The sequence below is a fragment of the Mustelus asterias genome, chromosome 9, assembly GCF_964213995.1.
Source record: "Mustelus asterias chromosome 9, sMusAst1.hap1.1, whole genome shotgun sequence".
In the NCBI taxonomy this organism is placed as follows: Eukaryota; Metazoa; Chordata; class Chondrichthyes; order Carcharhiniformes; family Triakidae; genus Mustelus; species Mustelus asterias.
Window position 1 is genome coordinate 55,441,837 of NC_135809.1, and position 25,746 is coordinate 55,467,582.

The 25,746-nt window shown below is 41.9% G+C and overlaps 1 protein-coding gene across 1 annotated transcript in view; it reads right to left on the reverse strand.

Annotated features, from left to right (window-relative positions):
- Window positions 1–25,746, reverse strand: part of cntn1b (contactin 1b) — a 748,714-nt gene that overhangs the window by 386,265 nt on the left and 336,703 nt on the right. Inside the window, exons 5-7 of the mRNA XM_078220219.1 lie at window positions 12,230–12,356; window positions 11,704–11,876; window positions 6,434–6,529 (exon numbers count right to left, since the gene is read on the reverse strand). Of these exons, the coding sequence (XP_078076345.1) occupies window positions 6,434–6,529; window positions 11,704–11,876; window positions 12,230–12,356 (396 nt within the window). The remainder of the gene's footprint in view (window positions 1–6,433; window positions 6,530–11,703; window positions 11,877–12,229; window positions 12,357–25,746) is intronic.

Genomic DNA, 25,746 nt, shown 5'->3' on the forward strand with positions numbered 1-25,746 from the left:
GATTATGCATTTGAAGCATCTAAACAAGATGTAGAAATATAGGAAGCACCTTGTACCTCACATACACACACCTTGATCAGCTATGATGATCAGACACCTACAGATGAGAGGGAATCGGATGATCAGCTAAGTAACAGTGAGGCAGGGGATGAAGCTGTTACTTCAATGGTTCAGTTATTCAAAGTGGGCACAGTGGTATCGTACATACCTGAAGGGTCAAGTGAGTGGAGGGGTGCCACAATAATCAGTGCAAGAAAAGCCTCAGGATAATATAAACACTTGCTCAATATCCAAGAGCAAGGGCAAAAAGCAAAAGCTATAGCTTGGGAAAATGGGGTGGAAAGATAGAAGCCAAAAAAGCAAGATTTAAGTTCTGAGAATGACTCAGTGAGCACTTGTGAACCCAGGAAAAAGTCACGAATCTGTGACCGAAGTTATGTTAACAGAGAACAGTGGTCGGAGAGTAGTAGCTCTGACAGGGACAGACAAGGCAGTAGAGGCCGGAGTTTAATGAGGAAGGCTAGGAATCAAACCAATGACAGTAATAGGAGTAGAAGTCCCCATGATAGGGAAGTGTTGGTGGCTGCCAATAAAATGGAGCTTGTGGAAGTGAGAGAGGCCAAACAAAGATTTGGACAGTTGGAAAGAGTTTGGGGTGTACACCGAGGTACCAGATGAAGGGCAGCTTGCTTTGTCCCATTGATGGGTTTGCTCAGAGAAAGTTTTGCAAGACAGGACTTATAAAGCAAAACCTAGATGGTAGTCAGTGGGTATGAGGAGCACTTGGAGAGGAGAGACCTTAGGGTAGATTCACCCACAGCAGGGAAAGTGATACAAAACATTTCAAAGAAAAGTATTTTTTGAAGCCACCCGAAGAAGCAGATAAGACACAGACAGGGGCAGTCGTGGAAACAGAACAAATGCGTATATGGATTAAGTGATGCATCAAGGGTTTGGTATTTTTCGGTATGATCTGTATTGCTGAAAACTGGCTGTGTACAGTTAAAAGCAGATCCTGCAATGTTCCATTGGAAATCTGAAGGAAAATTGGCTGGAATTTTTGTGATGCACATTGATGATTTCCTTTGGGGTGGCACGGGGGAGTTTGAAAAAGGGTAATTAATGGGCTAAAGATAGGATTTAAAGTAGGGAGTCAAGCAGCTGGTGCTTATCAATATCTCGGTCTTGATACCTGACAAAGCAAATCCGGGATAATGATTAATCAAAAGGTATATCTAGACAGCATCACCAGAGAAAGGTCGATGAGAAAAGAGGAACTGGCCAATGGAAAAAAACAGAATTGTTGAGGGGTATGACAGAACAGTTAAATTGGCTACGCGCACAGATAAGACCGGATGAGAGCTATAATGTCCTAGAGCTAAGTAATAAGTTGAGACGCGCTCCAGTCAGAGAGATCTTGCAGGCGAATAGAACTTTAAAAAAGCTAAAATTAGAGGAATGTGTAATTGAATTCCCAGCACGAGGAGAATCGGAAGACATGACATTAGTTGTGTTTAGTGATGCTTCACATGCCAATCTACCAGATGGACATTTAAGCGGTGCCGGATTCATAATATTCTTGGTGGGTAAGGGAGGAAAATGTTGCCCCTTGGCCTGGGAAGCAAAGAAAATAAAAAGGGCATTCAAAAGTACATTGCGGAAACCTTAGCGTTAGTGGAGGAAGTAAATATGGGGATATGGGGATTTGTCTGACACATTAACAGAGTTATTTTTCATGGCAACGTCAGGAAAGAAAGTACCAATTGAGTGTTATATGAACAATGTTCACTTGAAACAAAGTGTAACAGAAAAGCGACTGAGAATTGATTTGGCCAGCATTAAACAAATGCTGGAAAACAAGGAAGTTTCAAAGCTCAACTGGGTTGGTGTAAATCTACAATTGTTAGTAAAACAAATCCATTTTACTAAAAGGGGTGCAGGTACTGGAAAGTTGTTAAGAATACTGGAGGATGGTTGTCTTAAATTAATTTGAAAGAGAAAAAGGGGAATCTGTTAGAATGTAACCAATGATAACATTGGATCTGTTATAATGTAACCAATGGTAACATGCTGTGAGGATCAGCTGACCCAGTATAAATAAAAGCAGATGGGAATTGTGGGGAGCTTGTATGGCCCAGGGGGTGGCCTCAAGTGTTGGAGTAATGAATTTTCTTTATTAAACCTTTTTCTTTGATTTATGGAGTAAGTTATTTTTATTGCTTGCAACTGAAGAATTCCTTCTGCTGGATGAACAGCCGGCAGTGTGGGGCTACTGCGTATGCTCCAATCTGTCAGTGGCCTGCTCAGCGCTACGCTGCCAGCTTCTCCAGTGGGAATAGGCCCCACGCACTGATTTTTAGCATGATTCATGCTAAAGCGCTCAGTGCATCATGTGGAAGATTCATTTTGAAAGTCCCGCTGAAACATCCAGTGAGATTTACCCTAGTTTTTACACGAATTCCACATTTAGAATTTTTTTGGAAGAATCCCACCCCATATAAATCCAAGTCCTTTTTCTACACAAGTACAGAAGTTTCATTTCCAAGGGCTGATATCCTCATGGCTCACTTGCCCGTGTTGGGGGTCTTAAAATGATTGTGAATGAGGAAAGGCAATTCCAATCCCCTTTTCCACACCCTGAGTGGTGAGGTCTCCATTCAGACTGAAGTTCGAGGGAGTAAGGTGACAATCTAACTCATTCTAACACAGCCCCATTCAGACACTCGCTAAGAACAGAAAGTACTGAGAAACTATGGTACTTCTGTCAGCATCTCAAAGTCAAAGCTTACGTTCCAGAAATGTCCCCGCTGAAAGGCTAATGCTCTGTTTTTTTTTCAGTACAGTTTAGCTTTGTTTTCTATCCTCAGGTCAAGGCCAAAGGAAGGTGAATGCTCAATGGAACAGACTGGGACAGGAAAGAATCACTCAACCAGGATTCTTGCAAGTTAAATGTATGGGCTCCATAGATCAGGGACTAACAAATAAAATCATTATAACTTCATTTTAGTTGTGTGACATGTCAGAAACACTCAAGCAAGCTACAGTTTCATTCACTTTTGTTATTAACACATTAATTAACCAGTGCTGCTAAGGAAGGAGTTCCAGGATTTTGACCCAATGACAGCGAAGGAATGGATACTTAGTTCTCCATTGGAAAGGGGGAAATTCTGTCTACCTCTCAATTCTGTTCTTATTTCAAAATATACAAATTACTTCATTAAGAAAACTAGGAAGAGTCCTGCATTAAGGCTAACAGAATCCTCAGAATACAGAACAATAAACAGGTGATTGGAAATATATGTGGAGATTCTAGGTTGAGTCCATTGGGAAGCAATTACCTGAGAAAGCCAGTAGGGGAATATTATGCATCTCTCAGTGGGAAATAAGAAAGCAGCTGGTTGAATGAAGGAATAGACAGAGGAAGGAGGCAAAGACAAGCATCCAATGTGATAAAGGTCTGTGGATACCTGATAGCATCCTCCCCAGGGGACAGTTGAGAATACCCCTATGAAGGGTTCAGCAGAGTTTCAAGGACAGGGAGTAATGCTGAATGTTTATTGATATCGTGGATAGAATGCAAGAGGACTCAGGAAAAGGAGAAAAGTGAACACACTAATTAGACAATGTGACCAAGAGAGCACTATGAGGAATATCAGTTGGAGTTTAAAAGGCAGAATAGAATCGTCGAACTCTTACAGTGCAGAAGGCGGCCATTTGGCCCATTGAGCCTGCACTGGCTCCCCAAAAGAGCATCTTATCCAGGCCCATCTCCCACCCTATCCCCGAAACCTACACATTTACTCCACTAATCCCTCTAACCTACACATCTTTGGACACCAAGGGGCAATTTAGCATGGTCAATACACCTACCCTGCACATACTTGGACTGTGGGAGGAATCCGGAGCATCCGGAGGAAACCCACATAGATCCGGCGAGAAAGTGCAAACTCCACAAAGACAGTCACCCAAGGCCGGAACTGAACCCAGGTCCCTGGTGCTGTGAGGCAGCAGTGCAGCCACTGTGCTGTAGATCTCAGCATTGTGTGATAGTGTAACTCAGGTGGTATTTAAGTCTCACTCATTAAGCACATGTGCTCAGCCCTAACTCTGGGTGCTTTCAGCAATAGTGATACACCATCAAATTTTCAGATTCTCGGAGCCTCCACTGAAAGCATTTGTAGGACATTGGGAGTCTTTCCCAGTCATTGCACTTGGCCATTCCAAGCAAATTCTGGAAAATATTGCAGTGCCGTGCGCATCACATGTTATTCTTGAATCTGCAGGTGTGGGAAGAGATATGAAAACCCTTGGATGGTTCCAGAATGTTTCCCACGTAGTAACTGTTAACAGCCACAAGGTGGTGAGAGATATGCATCGTACAAATGCTCTTCTCTTTGGTACAACCAACATTCAAAGAAATAAGGAGAAGAGGGTCTTCAGGGAATTAACTTAACACTGCTCCATTCCACTTCCAGCAGGTTTGATTGAGATGTTGGCAGCTGCTTTGCCATATGTTGTAAGTAAGTGTTCATCTGAAATGCAGCTTTCACTCTCTTGGTGACTGACAGAAACAGAGAGTTTAAATAGAGAAGCTTCACGCATCCACTCGCTTATACTGTATCCGAGGGTAAAGATTTTGAAGAGGCAGCGGACCTGTTGTTCCTGATGTTTGACAAGTACAAGATAAATCCCAGCCCTTTGTTATATGTCAGCTGGTCAGGGAAGATAATCTGGGACCAGAGGGAAATGTGAGCGATTCTCTCCGAGGAGTCTGAAGATGGGGGACTTCAAAGAAAACACATGACCTCATCCACAAGCACATAAAAGAGGGATCTCAGTTGGTTGAGTGCCAGAGATGCACAGCTTGATTGCCAGCAGGTTTCATGCAGCCTTTCATCTTTAAGACATTCATAAATTGAGTGTCCCTCAGGATGTGGGCAGAAAACAAGAGTCTGCAAGAACGAAGCAACTGATTCAGGCTGTTGCTGCATCTCCTTGTGTTGAATGGAGATTGGCCTCCACAGCTAATCTCTCTATCCATAGAACCTTTGAATCCCTACAGTGCAGAAAGAGGCCATCGGCTCAGGTCTGCAATGACTCTCCGAAAGAGTATCCAACCCAGGCAAACCCCCTCCCCCCACTCCTCCCCCTTTGCCCTATCCCCATAACCCTGTGTATTTACCATGGCCAATCCACCTAACCTGCCTATCCATTTCGGTCCTCTCCCTCAATATTCCCCTCCTCTTTCTTCTCCATTCAATAATATCTTCGTGTAATCCATGCAATCCAGAATTCATGATGGAGATGGAGGGTGCAGCTCAGTGGCATGTTCACACTCACGGAGGCCCAGGTTTTCTTTGTGGGACACAGGGGAAAATTCCTCTTCCTCCTAACCCCACAAAGAAAGTTTTAAAAATCCTATTTGAACCTCTCCTTGGCTTGGAATCTCTATCAAATCAACTCAAAATCCCATCCTGACTATTGAGTTAAAATAGCAGTTGAATCCCGATGACAACAACATGCATGACCTGACATGTATGTGTCAAATAGACTTCTGCTCGCATTGGATCTATACTCTTGCCTCCTGCTTCAATGAGCAGGTTAAAATTGGGAATGGTCAGCTCGAGGACTATTTTAACTGCCCCACCCCTCGCATCACCCTGCGGTATCATGAAAAGTGGGAGCAGGGAGAATAAATTTCAGATTACAAAGGGTTGTTAAAACATGTTTTTTTTATTGAAATACAGGAAACAATAACAGTGGCCATGGGCTTGGCTGAAGAATTGGTCGATCTCCCCTAACTTGGCTAGAAGTTTTGCACTATCGTCTACAAAATTTGATTAATCTCTGCTTGCCTATTTCATCTTGCGAAGTCAGCATCACCGGAAAAGTAAATTTTACAACATCGGTTTTCAACCCATTGACCCCCATGAAAGAATTCCTTCTGGGGCTTCAATTCTGGATTCTGGAGTTTAAGCCAACCAGTATTTACTTTCTCTGCCGTCTCTGTCTTGCTCAAACCTCTTTAGTCTATCTTTCTCTTTACTGTGTGCAGACAGGGAAGTTGCGGACCCTCCTTTTTGTAGTTTTCGCAAGTGTGAGATATACTAATCCTTTGAGTTCATGCTACCTTGAGTTTGCTGTGGGGTTATTCGTAGAAACTGGGGTCACACAAAAGCCAAATGGTTGGGAAGCTGCACCGCTTATTAAAAAAAAATCAAAACTCTCTTTCTGTTTGCGGATGGGTGGTGAGAGGAAAATTAGTGCAGCTTGAACAGATCCCTCCCTGTCCGTAACAACCATGTTATACACCGGGAAGGACATAATGCCTTCAGGGGAAGGGGCAGAGGATGGTATAGGTAAGGAAATGGAAGTAAAATTGGGATGCCTAAGTGTTCATGTAATGGACTGATAGGTGTGTGCGTGGAATTACCTGGGAAATGTGGAGGTGCAGCACAGAGGAGCATCGCACCCACTCCTAACCTCACCTCCACAGTCTGACGCTCCTCAGTTGGAAATCTCTCGAGATCTAGAGGAGAAAGATATAGGAAAAAATCATTTTTAATTTATTGATGATCACAAGTGATATTTCATAAGAGCAAAGCCCTGATTACATCCAAACCAACAAGGCAAAGTCATGGCAGGTTGGAGCTGGACACCATTGAAGCTAAAATTTCAGTTGGGGCACAGTTCTCATGATTTAAGACACTTGCTCTGACTGGAATTTTATTCTACAACAGTCCACAAAATTCAATGATATCCCAGTTAGCTGTCCGTGCTGCCTAAAGCAAAGTTCTTCTACATTTTTATTCATTTATGGGATGTGGGCTTCGCTGGCCAAGCCAGCATTTATTGTCCATGTCTAATTGCCCTTCAGAAGTTGGCGGTGAGCTGCCTTCTTGAACATCTGCATTCCAAGTGGCATAGGCACACTCACAGTGCTGTTAGGGAGTGAATTTCAGGATTTTGACCCAGTGACAGTGAAAGAACGGCGATATATTTCCAAATCAGGATGGTAAGTAGCTTGGAGGGGAACCTCCAGGTGGTGGTGTTCCCAGGTATCTGCTGCCCTTGTCCTACTAGATGGTAATGGTCATGGGTTTGGAAGGTGCTGCCTAAGGAACCCTAATGAGTTCCTGCAGTGTACCTTGTAGATGGTATACACAGCTGCCACTATTCGTTGGTGGTAGAGGGATTGAAAGTTTGTGGAAGGAGTAGCAGTCAAGTGGGCTGCCTTGTCCTGGACAATTTCGAGCTTCTTGAGTGTTACTGGAGCTGCATTCATCCAGGCAAATGCAGAGTATTCCATTACACACCTGATTTGTGCCTTGTAGATGGTGGACAGACTTTGGGGAGCCAAGAGGTGAGTTACGCACCATAGGATTCCTAATCTTTGACTTGCTCTGGTAGCCACAGTATGGTTAGTCCAGGTCACCCCAGGATGTGTGATTTAATGGAAACCTATTTTGCAGCCTCAAGTATGACCATTAAGAGGCAGATCTGAATTAATTACAATAGTTCAGTGGTTGATAGCCACAATTCTAGAATAAAAATGACTCTCAAATTTAAGCAACAGCTAACAATGAATCCTTAACATGAAATCAGAGCTCCACTGAATGAGTGCGAGTAGGTTAGCAGGAATTGAATGTTTAAAAATTATGGCACAAGGCTTGGGAGGTCTGCTTTCTGGGGGAATACTTTGGAAAAAAAAGACTACCCACAGATTCTGCTTCCTCTTCAAGAAATGGATGTGGAATAAATGTTTCACGGAGTGGGTGTTCTGATTAGCACAAACATTGCTTTCAACCAGGCCACATTGGAGTCATTTTCAGAGGCATGGGGTTAGGATGGATGTGAGACAAATAGGGACAGTACTGAGACACAGTTAATAATTTTATCTAACTTTTCCATTACTACAGCTCAAAGATACTCAAAGTCCCGCTAAACTGGGCACATTCCCTGAAAAAGCTAGAACCAAGCACAGGTAATTCACTTTTTCTTGTTGTAGTCGGGTTTGTAGGTGTAAAAGCATTCACTGGCAATTTATTGGCAAATTTCTATTCTATATACAACAGAATATAGATAGGTTGGAGACTTGGGCACAGAAACGGCAGATGGAGTTTAATCCGGACAAATGCGAGGTGATGCATTTTGGAGGATCAAATTTAGGTGTGAATTATACTGTAAATGGCAGAACCCTTAGGAACATTAACATGCAGAGGGACCTTGGTGTGCAGGTCCACAGTTCCCTAAAAGTGGCAACGTAGGTGGCCAAGGTGATTAAGACGGCATATGGGATGCTTGCCTTCATCAGCCAGGGCATTGGGTACAAGAGTTGGCACATGATGTTGTAGCTAGGTTTTCTTTGTGGGACACAGGGGAGTACTCCTGCTCCTCCTAGCCCCACAAAGAAAGTTTTAAAAATCCTATTTGAACCTCTCCTTGGCTTGGAATCTCTATCATACCAACTCAAAATCCCATCCTGACCATTGAGTTAAAATGGCAGTTGAATCCCGATGACAACATCATGCATGACTTGACATGCATATGTCAAATAGACTTCTGCTCGCATTGGATGTATGCTCTTGCCTCCTGCTTTAATGAGTTGGTTAAAATTGGGAATGGTCAGCTCGAGGGCTATTTTAACTGCCCCACCCCTCCCATCACCCTGCTTATCATGAAGAGCGGGAGCAGGGAGGATACATTTGTGGGATTAGGAGGAGGAGAAGTATTCCCCTGTGTCCCGCAAAGAAGCTACAACATGATTTGCTTGGTTTGGCCGCATTTGGAGGACTGCGTGCAGTTCTGGTCATGGAAGCTTTGAAGAGACTGTAAAGAAGGTTCACCAGGATATTGCCTGGTCTCAAGGGTGTTGACTTTGAGAGGTTGAATAAACTGGGATTGTTTTTACTGGAAAGACCTGAGGGGAGACCTGATGGAGGTCTACAAAATTATGAGAGACAGGGTGAATAGCCAGAGGCTTTTTCCAAGGGTGAAAATGTCAATTACAAGGGGGAAAGTTTAATGGAGATGTGCGGGGAAATTTTTCACGCAGAGTGGTGGGTGCCTGGAACGCGCTGCCAGAGGTGGTGGAGGAAACTGGCACATTAGCAACATTTAAGAGGCATCTGGATGGGTATATGAATAGGAAGGGAATGGAGGGATACGGACCGAGTAAGGGCCAAGGGTTTTTTTTAGTTTAGTTAGGGCATCATGATTGGCACGGGTTTCGAGGGCCATAGGGCCTGTTTCCGTGCTGTGCTTTTCTCTCTTCTTTGTTCTAGGTGAAAATAAAACACTGACCCAAATATTCTTTCCACCACCGTGAGGGGGGAGTGAGCTGGAGGGTGAAAGGATGGCTGAGACCAGACCCTGCCCTTTTTGAAATGCTTGATGTCAGATACTACAATGGTATCATAGAACCGTAGAATCCCGATAGTGCAGGTGGCCGTTTGGCCAATCGAGTCCACACCGACTCGCCGACAGAGCATCTTACCCAGGCCCTATACCCGTAACCCCACGTATTTACCCCACTGATCTCCCCCAACCGTCACATCTTGGGACACTAAGGGGCAATTTAGCAAGGCCAATCTGCCTAACCTGTATATCTTTAAAGTTTGTGAGGAAACCAGCACCCAGATGAAACCCACCAGACATGGGATGAACATGCAAACTCCACACAGTCACCCGAGGCTGGGATTGAACCTGGGTCCCTGGCGCTGTGAGACAGCACTGCTAACCACTGTGCCACCATGAATAGTGTCCTGAAAGGCGACACGGTAGCACAGCTGCTTCACAGCTCCAGGAACCTGGGTTCGATTCCCGGCTTGGGTCACTGTCTGTGTGGAGTTTGCACATTCTCCTCGTGTCTGTGTGGGTTTCCTCCGGGTGCTCCTGTTTCCTCCCACAGTCCAAAGATGTGCAGGTTAGCTTGATTGGCCATATTAAAATTGCCCTTAGTGTCCTGAGATGCGTAGGTTAGAGGGATTAGTGGGTAAATATGTAGGGATATGGAGGTAGGACCTGGGTGGGATTGTGGTCGGTGCAGACTCGATGGGCCGAATGGCCTCTTTCTGTACTGTAGGGTTTCTATGATTCTATGAGGATGGAGTCAAATAGTCTGGATAGCTTTCTTCATCCAAAGTTATCCAATTATGGCCTGAACTCTTCCTGAATTACCCTTCCACAGAATCCCTCCGACACCTTCAAAAGTGGCTTTTCTTCATATGAGTATCAGCAGGCTATCTGACCATGGAAGACATCACAGCCAAACCCAATCCTATTCTCACCCAATATTCATACAAGTGATTCCAGCAAAGATTACTCTACAAGGGAACAGGATCGCAAAGCAATGTTCCCCCATCCAACCTCATGCGCTCCCTACTGTCCTGATTGCAATCAGCTCTGGAATTTTACATCACTGTTAATAAGTGCTCATCTTCAACAAGGCGGAGATGATGGAAGGGACAGGTAAATGGGATTTTGAGAAATGAATGTTCGAATCAACCTTTGTTCAAACGGCCCTTTCAATCAACGCAAAGGAAAGATAGATTACGGGCTCACTCAACTAAAGCTGAAGCCCATCTCTGCTGCATTCCAGTCTGGTCGGGAGAGTGTTTCTAAGATGAATTGATTCGGAATCAAATTTCATGCAACTGCACAATTTAGAGAGTAATGGATGGCCAGGGACACATTATAGAGGCACGCGCTACCTTGGATTGGCTAGGAGTTCATAAACATTCATTGCAAGCCCCCTTTCACCCCTTCCCCCATAAACAATCGAGTGATATGTGGAGCTCAGTAATCTGTCCCTGACCATCTCTTAACATATAATAACAGTAAACAGAGAGTAGTATGATGAGAAGCTGCGGGGTAAGATTTATAACTCCCATGTGAGCTGACCCTACAACTCCTGAGTGACGAATTACAAACCCAGATCACCAGTGGATATAAATTCTATACCGTGGCTTTGTTCTGTGTCTTTATTTTACTGAGATGCCTGGTCAAAGGATCAAAGCTCAAAAGGTAAAGCATCAGCAAGGTTAGAAAGTGATCAGACGAGGCAAGTCACAGTCATGGATTAATGTTCAAAAAAAAAACCTGAAAGGTACATGAGCTCAGCGACTGCGACTAAAAAGACAAAAAAGCAGAGTATAAAAATTTTAACAACTGACTGAAATGATATGCAAGTTATAACGTGATGGCATCAATGTTAATGAAGCTGGTTCTGAAGAGCAAGTTTAATTACTTTGGGGATGATTCTCCCATCCCGCTGCGCTAATTTCTTTCTTTAGTGCAGCAGGTCGGGAGATTCTCGAGTCGGCCAAATCGCGGGATTCACACATGCATTCCCAACCCAAGTTTTTTGGCACAGACGGAACCACGCTGAAAATCAGCTAGATATCAAACTTAGTTTTTAATGCTTATATGAAGCACTTTGGGACATTATTTTTATATAGTTTCTAGAATGTAATAAATGTTGCTCTTAAAGAAGGCATCCCTGACAATGCAGCACTTCTGTACTGGAACGTCAAGCAAGATGACATGCTCAGGTATCAGGAGTGGGGCTTGTACCCAAAGGGGAATGTACAACAACTGAGCCACTGCTGAAACCTACGAGGAAATAGGTGGCAAAAATTAAATCCCAAACACACACAACAGGCACCATGGATCGACTCTGCAAGATTTCTGGTAACTACGTACAGCCAAATTGCAGCTTGGCCTCTTTGCTGATGATGGTTCCGTACTTGTTGGTTGCCAGGCACTGGTATCTGCCACGGTCCTTGGGTTTTTCCGGGTTGTTGATAACTAGGTTACCACCGATCATACTGTAGCGGCTATCATCCACATTAATGTCCCAGTTGTTAAGTTTCCACCTAAATCAAACACAAAATGCAATTCTACATGTTGAAATAAACACAAAGGCAAACAGTCCATGCTGCAAGGGGAGGACTGAACCCGCAAGACTTGCTTCAATTATGTTAGAAACAATGAAAACAGTCATAGTATACACAAATGTAATGGGGAGGTCAAGACCATTCCAGTACTCACCTGGCGATCAAATGATAACAATAAGGGATTAGGAAAAGTAAGAGGGAACATAAAGTGAGGTAAAGTACGTTTGACATACCTTCTAATACTGATAACAAACAGAAAGAACTATATTCCTTTGAACACCAATAACTGCAGATGGGTACACATTTATACACCAAAAAACAGTTTCTTTTACCTGTAGACTGGAGGAGGATTTGCCCGGGCTCGGCAGTTTAGTGACACTTTAGCCTCCTCCGACTCCTCTGGGTAGATGGTAGGTAGTGGTTGTTCTTCAAACACTGGTCCATGCTGCCTACTGTCTTCTGCAATCACAACACATTGCTATTATAGCCAACGAGAGCACCTGTAAGAAACACCATGGTGTGTCCTACAAAATAGTACTCCTGTTATTTAAATGCTGGTCTGATGATTTTCATCCATTGGACACAAGGGGACAAAAAGTGCAGTAACGTTCCATGATTTTACCGCTACTTTCTATCTACTTCTGATTAATATCAGTGACATAATGACACTTATCTGCCTCATCACCGTGGCACTTACTATTTCACTTTCCATGGTGACATATGCTTTAAAAGAGCACAAACTGATGGTGAATGGATCTCTTCAGGCCTTTCCCTCAATATTCCTTCAACATTGAAGGAACATTTAGTCTTCCCGACACCTATGCAAGCACCTTGGGCCATGCTTCTACCTTACATTTATCACACCTTCTCAAAACCCATAAATCAAGTAATTGTTAAAGATAGATTATATTCTGTGACACTTTGTAAAAGATTCGGCTGACTTTTCCTCAGACAGAGCCAGTTAGTCTATGTCCTTAACTTCTTCAAATGTCGATAAGTCAACCCTGAAGTTTCCAGAACATGTCCAGTTTGAAGAACCTGACACTGGTGATGCACTATTTGAACCTGTCTAAACATGTTACTCAATCTTTCTTTCAACGAGTTACTTTGTTAATCCATCAAAATTCTCCTGAGGCAAATAAATCTACACAGGTGAAGCTCTGGTATAGTTCAGGGTATAGTTCAGCACAAGAGTGGCAACAATGAGACCACGGTTGACAGTTGCGATGATGAAGCCAAATACCAGGGGATGTTCATTATGGACTCACAAAAAGATGGCAGTTTGCATTAGTTTTCTAGTGTATGCAATGCATTTAATCTCTATTACACAAAGAGAAAGCTACCACTCTATTGCAATTGCTATTAAATATGTACATCCTAGATACAGTCAATATAGTATCATGCAAGGACCGCATCTTAGACCTCATGAATTGACAGGCACTTCAGAGTACAAACTAGTCTCAATTTTTAATATCTTTCTCGGAGAATGATGTCCAATTAACAAAAATAGTGTGCAATCAATGTAAGAACTGTGCACTTGAACACAATGAAGTTTGATTTTCATTTCTGTTGGCACCAAAACTTGGGTTCAGAGTGCATTAAAGAGTCCTTAGTTAGTCTCTGTATGATGTTCCAAAGCTCATTTGCTCCCATTTGCAGACAAACTCGACATTTGATTGGAGCTGGTTCATTGCAGGGTAGAATTTGATCTCACCCCCTGTAGAAAGCACAACAGATGGAGTTGTGGCCACTTCAACCTTGACTTAACGCCACTTCGCCCTCTGCCATAGGTTCAAAAGAAAGGCCGCAATTAGGAACTAAACTGACAGTTTTTGCTGGGAGATGATTTGAAACTGAAGCTATCGTAATGAGGTTCTTGCAATTCCTGCTGTTTGATTGTAGAAGATGATCACCTCTGCTAGCTGGAACAGCCAGCAGTCTATATACAGTGTGGCCACAGTGACAGTTCTGTCTCTTGGTTTGCCATCTTCCTGAATAATGGAATCCAAGTCTGTCAACATGCATCACTAATACTCAAACTGGAAATATAACCCAAATCCATATGAAATTCCTGAGCAACGCAAACAAACAAGTTGACGATACTGCAACATTTAGCATTGGTGCTAATGCGTACAATACAACAATATCTGTCACCTGATGTTGAAGTTCTGGATAATGCTGAACATTTTGAGCTTGTTCACACTTTGGAACAAAACTCAAGAGGAGAATGCCTCAGCAGTGTCTTTGATAACCAGCTATTAATCACAATACTATTTCCAGCTCCATCTCAATTCCTGATCATTTGAAATGACAATTGTTAAATAACAATGTTACCAGGGCCTGGACAACCCAGGATGACAACCTTTTTTTTACAAATCTTTGAAAAATCATCTTTGCAGAATAGGGCACCATCCAAAAATGTAGATAACCAACCTTCCAAAAGTTACCTCAAAGTCCTGTGAAAGACAAACTACAGTCCAGAAACTACTGATGGGAATTTCAGAGGTAAAATGAGATGTTGCAATTGTCATTAACCAAAAACAGGTCATGGTCATGATCCAGGCACGTTCATATAACATTCACTGTTGCAGCAGAACTATTAGCCCTATCGAAGATAACCATGTTATAACAGTGGACAGAGATATCACACTGAAGTATGAAGTGTCAATCCGTTGTGATCTTCAGCAGCCACTTCAAGATTTACATATCTCAAAGTTTGGGATCAGGTTTCTTCAATGAACAAAATGCTAAAACGAAGAACCTTTGTCACATTTCAGATTTGTACACATCCATAATACTAAGTGAAAGATGAGCAATTTGTAATTCTTTTGTTGCAGGGTTCAAAATATTAAAGATGACTTTCAATGGGAGGTGTGCTCTGATCATTTGCCCTTCAATTTTGCATTCTTTGCATGATTTATGAGGTTTTTGAAATCTGCTCGTTAGTAGCTTATATAGTGTATTACGAGCAATGTGCTAAACCAAAAAAGTTACATTTTTAGCTAAAGTTCATTGCTTAAATATCATTAGTGGCAGGTTACTCTTATTATTAGTAATCACCAAATTGCCATCTCAGAGTCATCTAATGCAAAGAGCTCCCTCCAAACCAATTTTGGAATGGCATAACTTAGAATTGCACTACTGCACTCTGCTCAGAGGGCACAGTATGAAAATTTCGCAGCATCTTTGAGTGAAACCTGGCTAACAATGCCACTTCATTTGGTAACTCTATGCTGACCATGCATCGGTTCCTATGGTAAATGTACATGTGGGTTTTCTGAATGCTCGGCAGAAATAGGGATTAACTTGAATAAAAAAAGCCAACAGTGAATCTACTCCCCGACTTGAAGCTAAAGCCCCTGAGGCAATCTCTGGATGGAGGAAATTAATAATGCATTCTCAGATCATAACAGCAGTGTCTCAAATGGGATGAAAAATGTAAAACATCTTTATAGATTTATATTCCATCCTGATTGGCTAATGGCCTGAAATTACACTGTACAATATTAACACAAAGTTTAATGTTATTTGCATGAAATTATTTTGCTCAATATTGTAACCAAGTGGATTAATTCCTTTAAATTAACATTCAAAAGAAGTTCATACACATGTATAATTATTGTTAATCTATGAATATCAACCCATTGCATTTAAAAACATTATTTGATCATTTACTCTACCCTGGTTCTGGGATAGTGTAATGTTGGTGTAGCAGAATGGAATATTGTAGAGATTGTTCAGCTGTATTAACCAAAAACTGTCTTAGTCAACTGCACACAACTAAAATATATATCGTGCACACACACAAAAAAACTACATATATATACATATATTGAAAGACATATTATACACGAATAAGTGTTTTTAAAAGATGGGCAGAGGAGACAGACAGTAAGACTGGCACTTAAACTGCTGACTTTGTCATTCCACCTTGAGATGCATTGTGCAGTTTTATTTTCAGTACTTGCTCGTCTGACCAGCTTTGATCAAATGACTTGCACCCAAGCTGCAATATTCATTTGGATATCATCTCAATATTGATACATTTCTCAAAATATATATGGAAGTAAAAGGGAACATTGCTCCAGCTGTGGGAAATGCATTTCCAGATTTTGCCCTCAGCGGATAAGCAAAGTGAGGTGGGGCCAGGCGCTGAGAACGCTGCACGAACACTGCGTCCCATCATGTTCATGTTTTCCCCTGGACTGTTAATTGCTCCAACTCACATGCACACAGACGGTACACACAGACGGTACACCCACACGGCACACACACACGCACATACACACAGAAGGTACACACACATGCACACAGACACACAAGATGACATTAGTTCTCACTGCACGAGGGTCGTGGAGGAAATGGAGAATCTAGTTTGGTGATATGGGCAACAAGTGTAAAACAGATTAAGGAGACAGCTTCCAAGGGGAAAGAATAATTGGCAAACTTATTTTTGGCTGAAATACAGCTGCCAGTAGAGAGTTGCATCATTATCATGTAATGATCCATTTAGGTGTAAATTATGTGTCACAATGTTCCTAAAATTAAAATTAAACTGACTTTCCTGTATAGACAGTGCCGCTTTTTAATTGTGTTTCTTCTCACAGTACACTCAGGCCTCTGACTTACTTTATACCACCCTCCACCTGCACAAAGGCATGTGCAGCCACACTGAGCGCTGGCCCTCAGAGTTCATGGTTTTTACATCAGCTTCAAGAAAAATCCAACCCTCAACCTTTGACCATTCCAAATATTCAGTAAATGCTGACTTCTCTGGATAGATCTGAGCAGAAGAATAATATGAAATGTAAAGGTGGTACAGAGGTATCCTTATGAGGCAAAGTTACAATATCAGCCTTTATTCTGAGGGCCCACTAAATGTCTTCAGTGGGCATGCACCTCCACAACAAATAAACATCAATTCACCACCATAGCTATGCAGTGGGTGAAAACCTAGCCCCAAACTCACCCAGTTACTAGTGTGTTCATTGCCACGTCTAGCACAAGATCAAAATAAAGTTATGAGTAATGCAGAGCATCAGAATCTAACTGTATGGAATTCTCTCAACAATATAAATGAACCTTTTATGCACGTAAACACCAAATGTAACACTGGATATAGCCTGATGGTACATCTCCACTGCCGGCTACTGTCAGCAGATGTCAAAATGTATGGTTGCTAAACTTAGCAATAGCAAGAATATTGTAAACCTATTCTGTAATACAAGTGGATCTGCTTGATATAAATGTCCTCATGGAGTAGCGAATATTAATTTTTCTCTACAATACTTTCTGATGGTTCTTTCTTCTAATATATAACTTCAGTTTGGAGGCTGCTGTTGTACCAGATTTCAGGTCATTAGCTCTCTTTCAACTTCCAGCCAGTCACATCCATTAGAACTGCCTTTGAATGTAGCTCCAGTGATAAAGAGTAAATCCTGAAGATGCACGCTCACAACTGGGGGTGGGGGAAGAGCTGACCCTCGAGTGAAGAACCTTGATTTTGTTATTGCAGTTGTGTGTCACTGAAGATGTTTGAAGAAACTCAATTGTAGCTTAAAAGACATCAGGAGACCCAGCAAACAGGACTCTCCCCCCCCCATACCCTCCATCCCAAGTACGAACCTGCAGTTGTACCACCTCTTTCAAAGCAAGCTGATAATCAGGGCTCATGTCATTCCCTTGCAGAGTCACATGAAGACCTGGCTTGTGAGTTACATTGGCACTGTAATTTCTTTGAGGTATAATAAGCAAATAAGTAACTAAGCCTTTAGGGTTTCATTTCTCAAACGGACAGACTTCAATACTTACTTGATTCTTAACTTCCAGGATATTAATCTATAATATTGCTGGATGATGTTCCAGTTGTCAGGTCATAAGTACTGAACCATCAATATACAAACTGTAACACACCGGCCACATACACAAAGTGCATGAGCCAATGATAGCTGCAACAAGGTCTCTTCTATGTAAGTAGGGGCACAATATTGGGTTTTGAAACTCAGAATATATATGAGAACAAACAGGTAGCCTGCAGTTATTTTGGAACTGTAATCTCATTTTAGTGTTGACAGCATGGTTACAAGCAATTTAAGCTTTTCTCCTGAGGTTTGCAGTGTCACTGAAATCTTTGATCATATCAAAGCCTTGTATTCACTCCCACATAACCATTATTCTCTTCTTATGTGCTACACAGGGGGCCTTATGTGTTACGTTTGGACATCATAATAAGTCGACATTTTTGAACAATAATGCCACACCGAAAATAAATTAATGGTATAATATTCCTGTCAAAAGCTAGTTAATTATGAATCAACCTTGTGCTTCTAATATAGGGGCACAGCTCACAGATACAGCTCTTCGAAACAAACAGCACAATTATCACTGAATCTCTGCCAAGCAACTGGCTAGGTTTTCAATACAAGATCCAGCCCTGAGGTGACGTAAGCCTTCACACAGAGGATAACAGAAATTTTATATTCCCTCCCCAAAAGACTGTGGATTTTGGGACAATTGGAGCTTTCAATGCCGAGACTGGGCAATTTTAGTTGAGTGAGGAAATCAAGGCACATGGAGCTGAGGTGGTAAATATAGTTAGGACACAGCTCAGCCATAATCAAATTGAAAGGCTGAAAAGGCTCCTGTTCCTATAGGCCCACATTACGAGACTGCATAATAGGTGAGACTGTGTTATAATGCGGTCCTTTCAGCCAGTCACCAGAATAATAAAAACAAAGCGAAGACAACCAGTTGAAACAAATAGAATGCTATTTCTTCTCAACAGACATATGTATACACAACTGCAATCTGAAATAGTTGAATGGATGAATGCATGTGGAAGAAAACAGTTAATTTTTAACTCCTCGCCTCTGCCTTTATTAGATGTAGCATGTTCTGAAGTTATGTCAGACTTACAGCAATTGATTTTTCATCGACTTCCAACAATCTCAGCGATACTTCCAGATAGTGGGCGACTGTATAGAATCAGTGGCTCAGTCTCAGCATCATCATCTTATTCAGCCTGGGGGATGTCTTTAGGGTTTGGATCTGTTACGCAATATTTCATCACCTGACATTGTCTCGCTGGTATCTTCTTGGTGTTGATAGTCAATCATGCTTTAATCCTGCTATTATCTATTTCGGCTTCAAGCGTTGTTCAGGCTGGGAGCATTGGATCCAGAGTTTACAACTCTCTCCTTGCTTCCAATAATTCCTTCTCCAATGAAGCCTTTGAAATCCTCCATATCATCTCTGATATTTTTCATCTCAAAGGCAGCACCAAGGTGCGTCTCCAGGAGATTACTGATACAGTTATCTCTTCTTGCCAGCCACGACACATCTACACATGTAGATGCTGAGTTTTTTCAGGCAACTTTACGACGTCATCCTTACTGTTGGATTAATTACTTCTCTTTTGTAGTTACGTTTGAAGACCAGTACGATGCCTTGGTCCAGTGTTGAATATTTGTCATTTGTTTGGATGCATTTGATGTTCCCATCTCATGTCACCAGGTTCTCTGTGAATGGGTGTCCCAGGCAGCTGTCAGGCAGTAAATTGACTTTCTTCAATAGGTTGCCCTGTTTGAGATGTCCACTGATGTTTGGTACAAGTTCATAGTGGAGCCAGTCTTTGAAAATTGATGAAAACATCCAGGCTTTGGCATTTCTTGAGCATTGACATGGTAGTTATTTTAGGTTTAGTTGATGGAAACAGTGTGTTTTGGTGAATTTTCCAATGAGCTGTAGAGCAACCTTGTGTAGACAAGTTGAGCGGGATTTTCCAGCCGCTCTCGCCCCAAGGCTGGAAATTCCCACCCGGGGTCAATAGACCTTTGCATGGTCCGCCCACGCCCACTACGATTCCCATGGCAGATGGGACGAGAAATTCCACCTGTTGCGTTTCCGCAAAGAAAAACTGTCATCATTGTCTTTATCTGTTTCATTGTGCTTGTTTGTTTAGTGTCACTATTGTCTTCTCTGCTAACAGTTTCCAGTAAGGAGTCTAACAACACCAGGTTAAAGTCCAACAGGTTTATTTGGTAGCAAACGCCACTGGCTTTCGGAGCGCTGCTCCTTCGTCAGATGGAGTGGAAATCTGCTCTCAAACAGGGCACAGAGACACAAAATCAAGTTACAGAAGGACGAAGGAGCAGCGCTCCAAAAGCTAGTGGCGTTTGCTACCAAATAAACCTGTTGGACTTTAACCTGGCGTTGTTAGACTCCTTATTGTGTTTACCCCAGTCCAATGCCGGCATTTCCACATCATAACAGTTTCCAGTGCAGGGCTGTCTTGTCGCAGCTGTAAACTTGTTCTCTGGCATATCCTCCTTCATGTAAAATCATTGTTAATTCAACCAGAAATGTTGCTGTGATCCACAGACCGATGATGTCCTCCGGTAATAACTTGTAAAATGCTGTGTCAGTTCTTGAATCCTGCTAAGCATCCTTTGCTGCCTCAAAACTCTACTAAAGCATTCACGTTTCCATTCACTTGGCTGAATAACCTCTGCGCCTGAGCTTGAATAACGGGAGTGAATACAAGTGCAATATTGACTCTCTGCTGAGGGAACCACATGAATGCTGTTAATAGGATCCAAGCGTATTGGTGAAGCACAAACCAAGGCTTTTCTGTATTAAGGGTTTATTGACTTATTCAGCCTCACAGATCTCCTCACACACAACCCAGTGTCCCAGCCATTCCCCAATTAAACTGCTCAAATGCCCATCATCTCCTTCTTTTAACCTTGACCATGTAATTGATATTAAGAAACTTTAGCAATGTGATTGACCAGATATTGACAAATACAGCCTTGTTGATAGATGATTGGTTGAAAGTGCAGACTTGCCACCTTGTCTGGGCACCTTCATCCATCTCCACCGACACAACTTTCAACTTCTGTTCAACCTTTTGTCATCCACAATTGTTGATTCAGCAATCCCCATTCTTTCAAAAATGGATGTTTGCGTAAAAACCTCCCTTGATTTTTGCAATTGAGGGCACATGATTTCACACTGATCCTTGGATGGCTATCAGTGCAAGTTTGACTAGTATTTATAATGGGAAACTTGGCATCTTAATCAGTCAGGAAGCTCCCAGCTCATGGGCTGTTTCTAAGTTACTTGTGGAGCATTGAGCAGTTACACTTCAACAATGTTTTGAAATATGTTCTGAAATGATAAAATGATAAATGAACCCACATTCCATGCTATAGCGGACCACGTTACAGCAGAATCCCAGTGTACAATCTCAATGAACATGAGAACAAGGAGCAGGAGTTGGTAATTCAGCCTCTCGAGCCTGCCCCTCCATTCAATATGATCTTGGTTGATCTCACCTTGGCCTCATCTCCATCTTCCTGCCTGCTCTGCATAACCCTTCATCCCGCTGCTAATTAAAAACCAATCTATCTCTTCCTTCAATTTGTTTAATGTTCCGGCATCCACTGCACTTGTGGGGGAGAGAATTCCACAGAATCACGACCCTTTGAGTGAGATATTTCCTCATTTCTGTTTGAAATCTGCCACCCCTTAGACTTAAACTACAGCTTTTTAAGCTTTTAAGTAAAGTTGACTGACATGAGCATTGGAAATAGGAGCAGGAGTAGACCATGCCACTCATCAAACCTGCCAGGTCCTAAATGATTGTTGCCTTATCTTCACCGACTTCTAGATTCCTCGGCCGGGGAAAACAACCTTCTGGTATCTACTCTGTCAAATCTCTTCAGTATTTTCTATGTTTCAATGAGATTACCCCTCATTTCTCTCAACTTCAGAGAATATACTCCCCAAGCTTTTCCAGTATTTTCTGCCTGTTAAGGGCTTCCATATTTGGATTATATTATTCTTGGTTTGGTTCAGAAAATGAAGGGAGATTCAAAACCACCCTGCTGCCACAGCAGTGGTCATCTTGGAGACAGGTACCTCAGCTCCTCAAATCCCATTCCAAATTGTACCAGGCAGAAAAAATAATGCTAGTGAAACAGCCCACTCATTAATGCACAGAAGTTGATGCGGCTTTTCAAAAAGACTGATTGCACTGCAAGTTTAAAACTTATAAATGTTCATCAAAATAAAAGCCGCAATTGGTTTGCACATGTAAACTGTAAAGAGTTGATGCAAGCATGATCAGTAGAAAGATGTTGTTAAGACTTGTGGACAAAAAAGAATGGAATTGTGGTTCTCGTTTTTGCTCATATCTGATTAGCTGGGCAAGGTAGGAATTACAATTAATAGTCCATCTTTGTTGCCTTCCGGACGGTTGTGGTAGGGTTACATCTTGAACTGATGCAATCCACATGAAGAAGATACTCCAACAAAGGTAGGGAGTTCCAGGATTTTGACCAAGCCATCACAAAGGAACGGCAATATATTTTCAAGATAGAACTTGAAGGGGAAGTTGAAAGAAGGCAGCATTCCCATGCACTTGCTGCCCATGTCCATCTAAGTGATGGAGGTCATGGCCTTGCACAGTACTGTCAAAGAAGCTTTGCTGAGTTATTGCAATACATCCTCTAGATATTAGACTGCAGGCATGGTGTGACGATGGTGGAGAGAGTTAATGCTTAAAGTGGCGAATGGCTGTCAATCAAGCAGATTATTTTGTTCTGCATTAACCGCTAAATTGGTGGAGCTGACTTAATGAAACATCATTTGGCAAACTTTTATATACGTATTTGCCAGTACACAATTCAATGAGTATCAAAATTCATCACTGTCTAGATTGTGCAAGAACATTCTCAGAACAGAAGTGATAGATGATCTCCTTCCTGGAACAAAAGGCTCAATCAGTACTTGGCTTCATGAAGACAGAGCTCTTTTAATGTAGTGGTAAATGGAACTTTAAATGGAGTTCATGCGCGTTTGATGTAGAGGCAAGGCAAGCCAAGTGAGTTGTGGCTGGGCACTTGTAGGAACCACATAAATAGCATAAATTTAGTACTACCCAACACACGGGTAAGTCATGTTATTTGCAGAATGCAATCACACTGGTGCATGATGCCACAACAATTATATGGTCAGTGGTATTTCTTCAAATGACTTCAGCATGCAGATGAATGTACTACTGAACAATAAATATTGCAAGAATATTTTAAAACAAAACAAATTCTTGGGAAGACCCATTGCTGCCACTGCAGGATGAAGATGGTTCGTGAATGAATGAGATCAATCAGGAAGTAGGAAGAGTAGCCAAAACCAAACACAGGTGAGGAAAGTCAAATGTTGCTGATTTTTATTATGATGCTCAGCCGGAAATAAGCTTGGTGCACTTGTGTTCTATCGACCGCTTGCAAACTGGTCCACATCTTGAAATATCAAAATTGCAAATCTGTCCAAGTTTACCAAGTCTCCAGGCTGTACGTTAGACAACCTGGACATTTACTTTGCCACATCCAATGGGAAGCCAGAAGGTTTTGAGAGTGGCTTTGTTCCTCAAGCCAAAAAGAGTCAGGCAGACTCCCTGGTTAAACTCTTAATTTCATACCAAGTACTGGAAATGGTTTTGTGCTGGCCCTAAGTGGCAAAGTAGCAGGAACTGACTTCGCTGGGAATTCAGGTGTAGAATACAGTTCCGAAATTTTCAGCAAACCACAAATACTGAAGCTGCAACACTGTAGGGAAAGAGCAGGAGACCAATCAAATATCCAATGACACAATTGGATTTGAAACTCCAATCGCAGTTGACATTCACACAGACAGAAGACTTGGTCAACACTGCCAGCAATCAAACCCCTCCACATTAAGGCTCCCTTTCAAAATCATGCACCACCACCTCTGTCTCGATGCTCCAACCCCACACCATCCTCGTTGGTACCGGCGAGCTGACCCTGTGCCTATTGCCGGCAGCTCAACAAAAACAGACAGAGAGCCAGCTTGACCAATGTGCCAGGATCCGAACCATGCTCTGGCTGATACTCTAGTGAGCCGCATAACTAGGGATGCAGAGAGAGTTTTAAAGTGGGGGCAAGGGGTCAAATTTGGAAAGATGCGATGCCAAAGAGTAGAGATAAGGCAAGCGAGGAAGGTACCAATATGGGAAATGATAAACAGACCATGACAGGAAGGGACAGAGAGTACAAATTTAAGAGTCAACCAGCATGTAAGGTAAAATGCTACAAAAATGATGAAAATGACAAAACTAAAAACTCTGTATCTAAATGCACGCAGCACTCAAAACAAAACAGATGAACTGATAGCGCAAATAGAAATAAGTACAATCTAATAGCCATTACAGAGGCATGGCTACAGGATGACATAGAGAATATTGAAGGGGACATGACATTTAGGAAGGACAGGAAGTTAAGAAAAGGTGGAGAGGGAGCTCTGTTAATTAATGATAGTATTAGCATAATGGAGAAGGATGATCTAAGTTCAGGAAATCAAGATGTAGAAGCAGATTGGATTGAAATGAGAAATGATAAAGGTAGAAGTCGCTTGTGGAAGTAGTGTACAAGCCCCCTAATTGTAACTACATGATATGACCGAGTATAAAAGAGATAATGGGAGCTCATCAGTAAGGTACAGCAATAAGCTTGAGGGATTTTAACCTGCAGAAAGACTAGAAAAATTAGATAGGCAAAGGTAGCATTGATGAGGAAATCATAAAACATTTTTGAAATAATTTCTGAGAACATAACATTCTGTAGCTCGAAGGCAGGCTATACTAGATCTGATATTCTGCAATGAGATAGGATTCATTGTTAACCGCATAGTAAAGTTACCCCTAGGTAACAGTAATCATAACATGATTGAATTTTACATTCAATTGGAGGTAGAGAAGAGCGTGCCAAAGACTAGTATTTTAAAATTAAATAAGGTCAGTTATGAGGGCATGAAAGTGGAGCTAGCTAAAGTGAACTGGCAAATTTGCTTAAGGGATAGATTAACAGAGATTCATTGGCAGAATACACAGAATAGACTCAGTCCAATGACAAAGAAAAATTCCAAGGGGAGGGCCTATCATCCGTGGTTAAATGAAAAAGTTAAAGACTGTATTAACTTAAAGAAAAAGCATATGTTTGCGCAAAGACAAGTGGCAGATCAGATTGGAAAGAGTATAAAGAACATTGAAGAATGACAAAAAGATTAAGGGGGGAAAAAAGTAAAATATGAGAGAAAGCTAGCTAATAATATAAAGGTGGATAGTGAGATTGTCCATTGATATTTACTTAAGAAAAGAGTTAACAAAGTGAGCATTGGTCCTGTAGAAAATGTGTCTGGGGAATTGGTAATGGAAATCACAGATGGATTAAACAGGTATTTTGCGTTAATATTCACTAGGGAGGACACAAGTAGCATCCCAGAAATAGCTGTACATCAGGAAGTGGAAGTGAGGGAGGAACTCTGGAAAATTACAATCAGCAGGGAAGTGGTATTGAGCAAATTATTGGGTCTGCGGGCTGACAAATCCCCAGGATGGGCTTAACCCTGGCTAATGAGATAATTAATAATTTTCCTAAAATCCCTAGAAGGTTCCATTAGATTGGAAGATAGCAAATGTAACTCCTTTTTGAAAAAGGGAGAGAGACAGAAAGCAGGAAACCACAGTCCAGTTAGCTTAACATCTGTCATAGGGAAAATGTTATGAGCCATTATTAAAGATGTTATATATAGGAGACACTTGGAAAAAATTCAAGGCAATTAGGCAGAGTCAACATAATTTTCTGAAAGGGAAATCATGTTTAAACAATTTATTGGAGTTTTTTGATGGAGTCACGTGCTGTGGATAAAGAGGAACCGGTGGATGTACTATACTTAGATTTCTAGAAGGCATTTGATAAAGTACCACAAAGATGGTTGCGCAAAATAAAATCTCATGTTAGAATGGGTAACATGTTGGCATGCTTGAAGA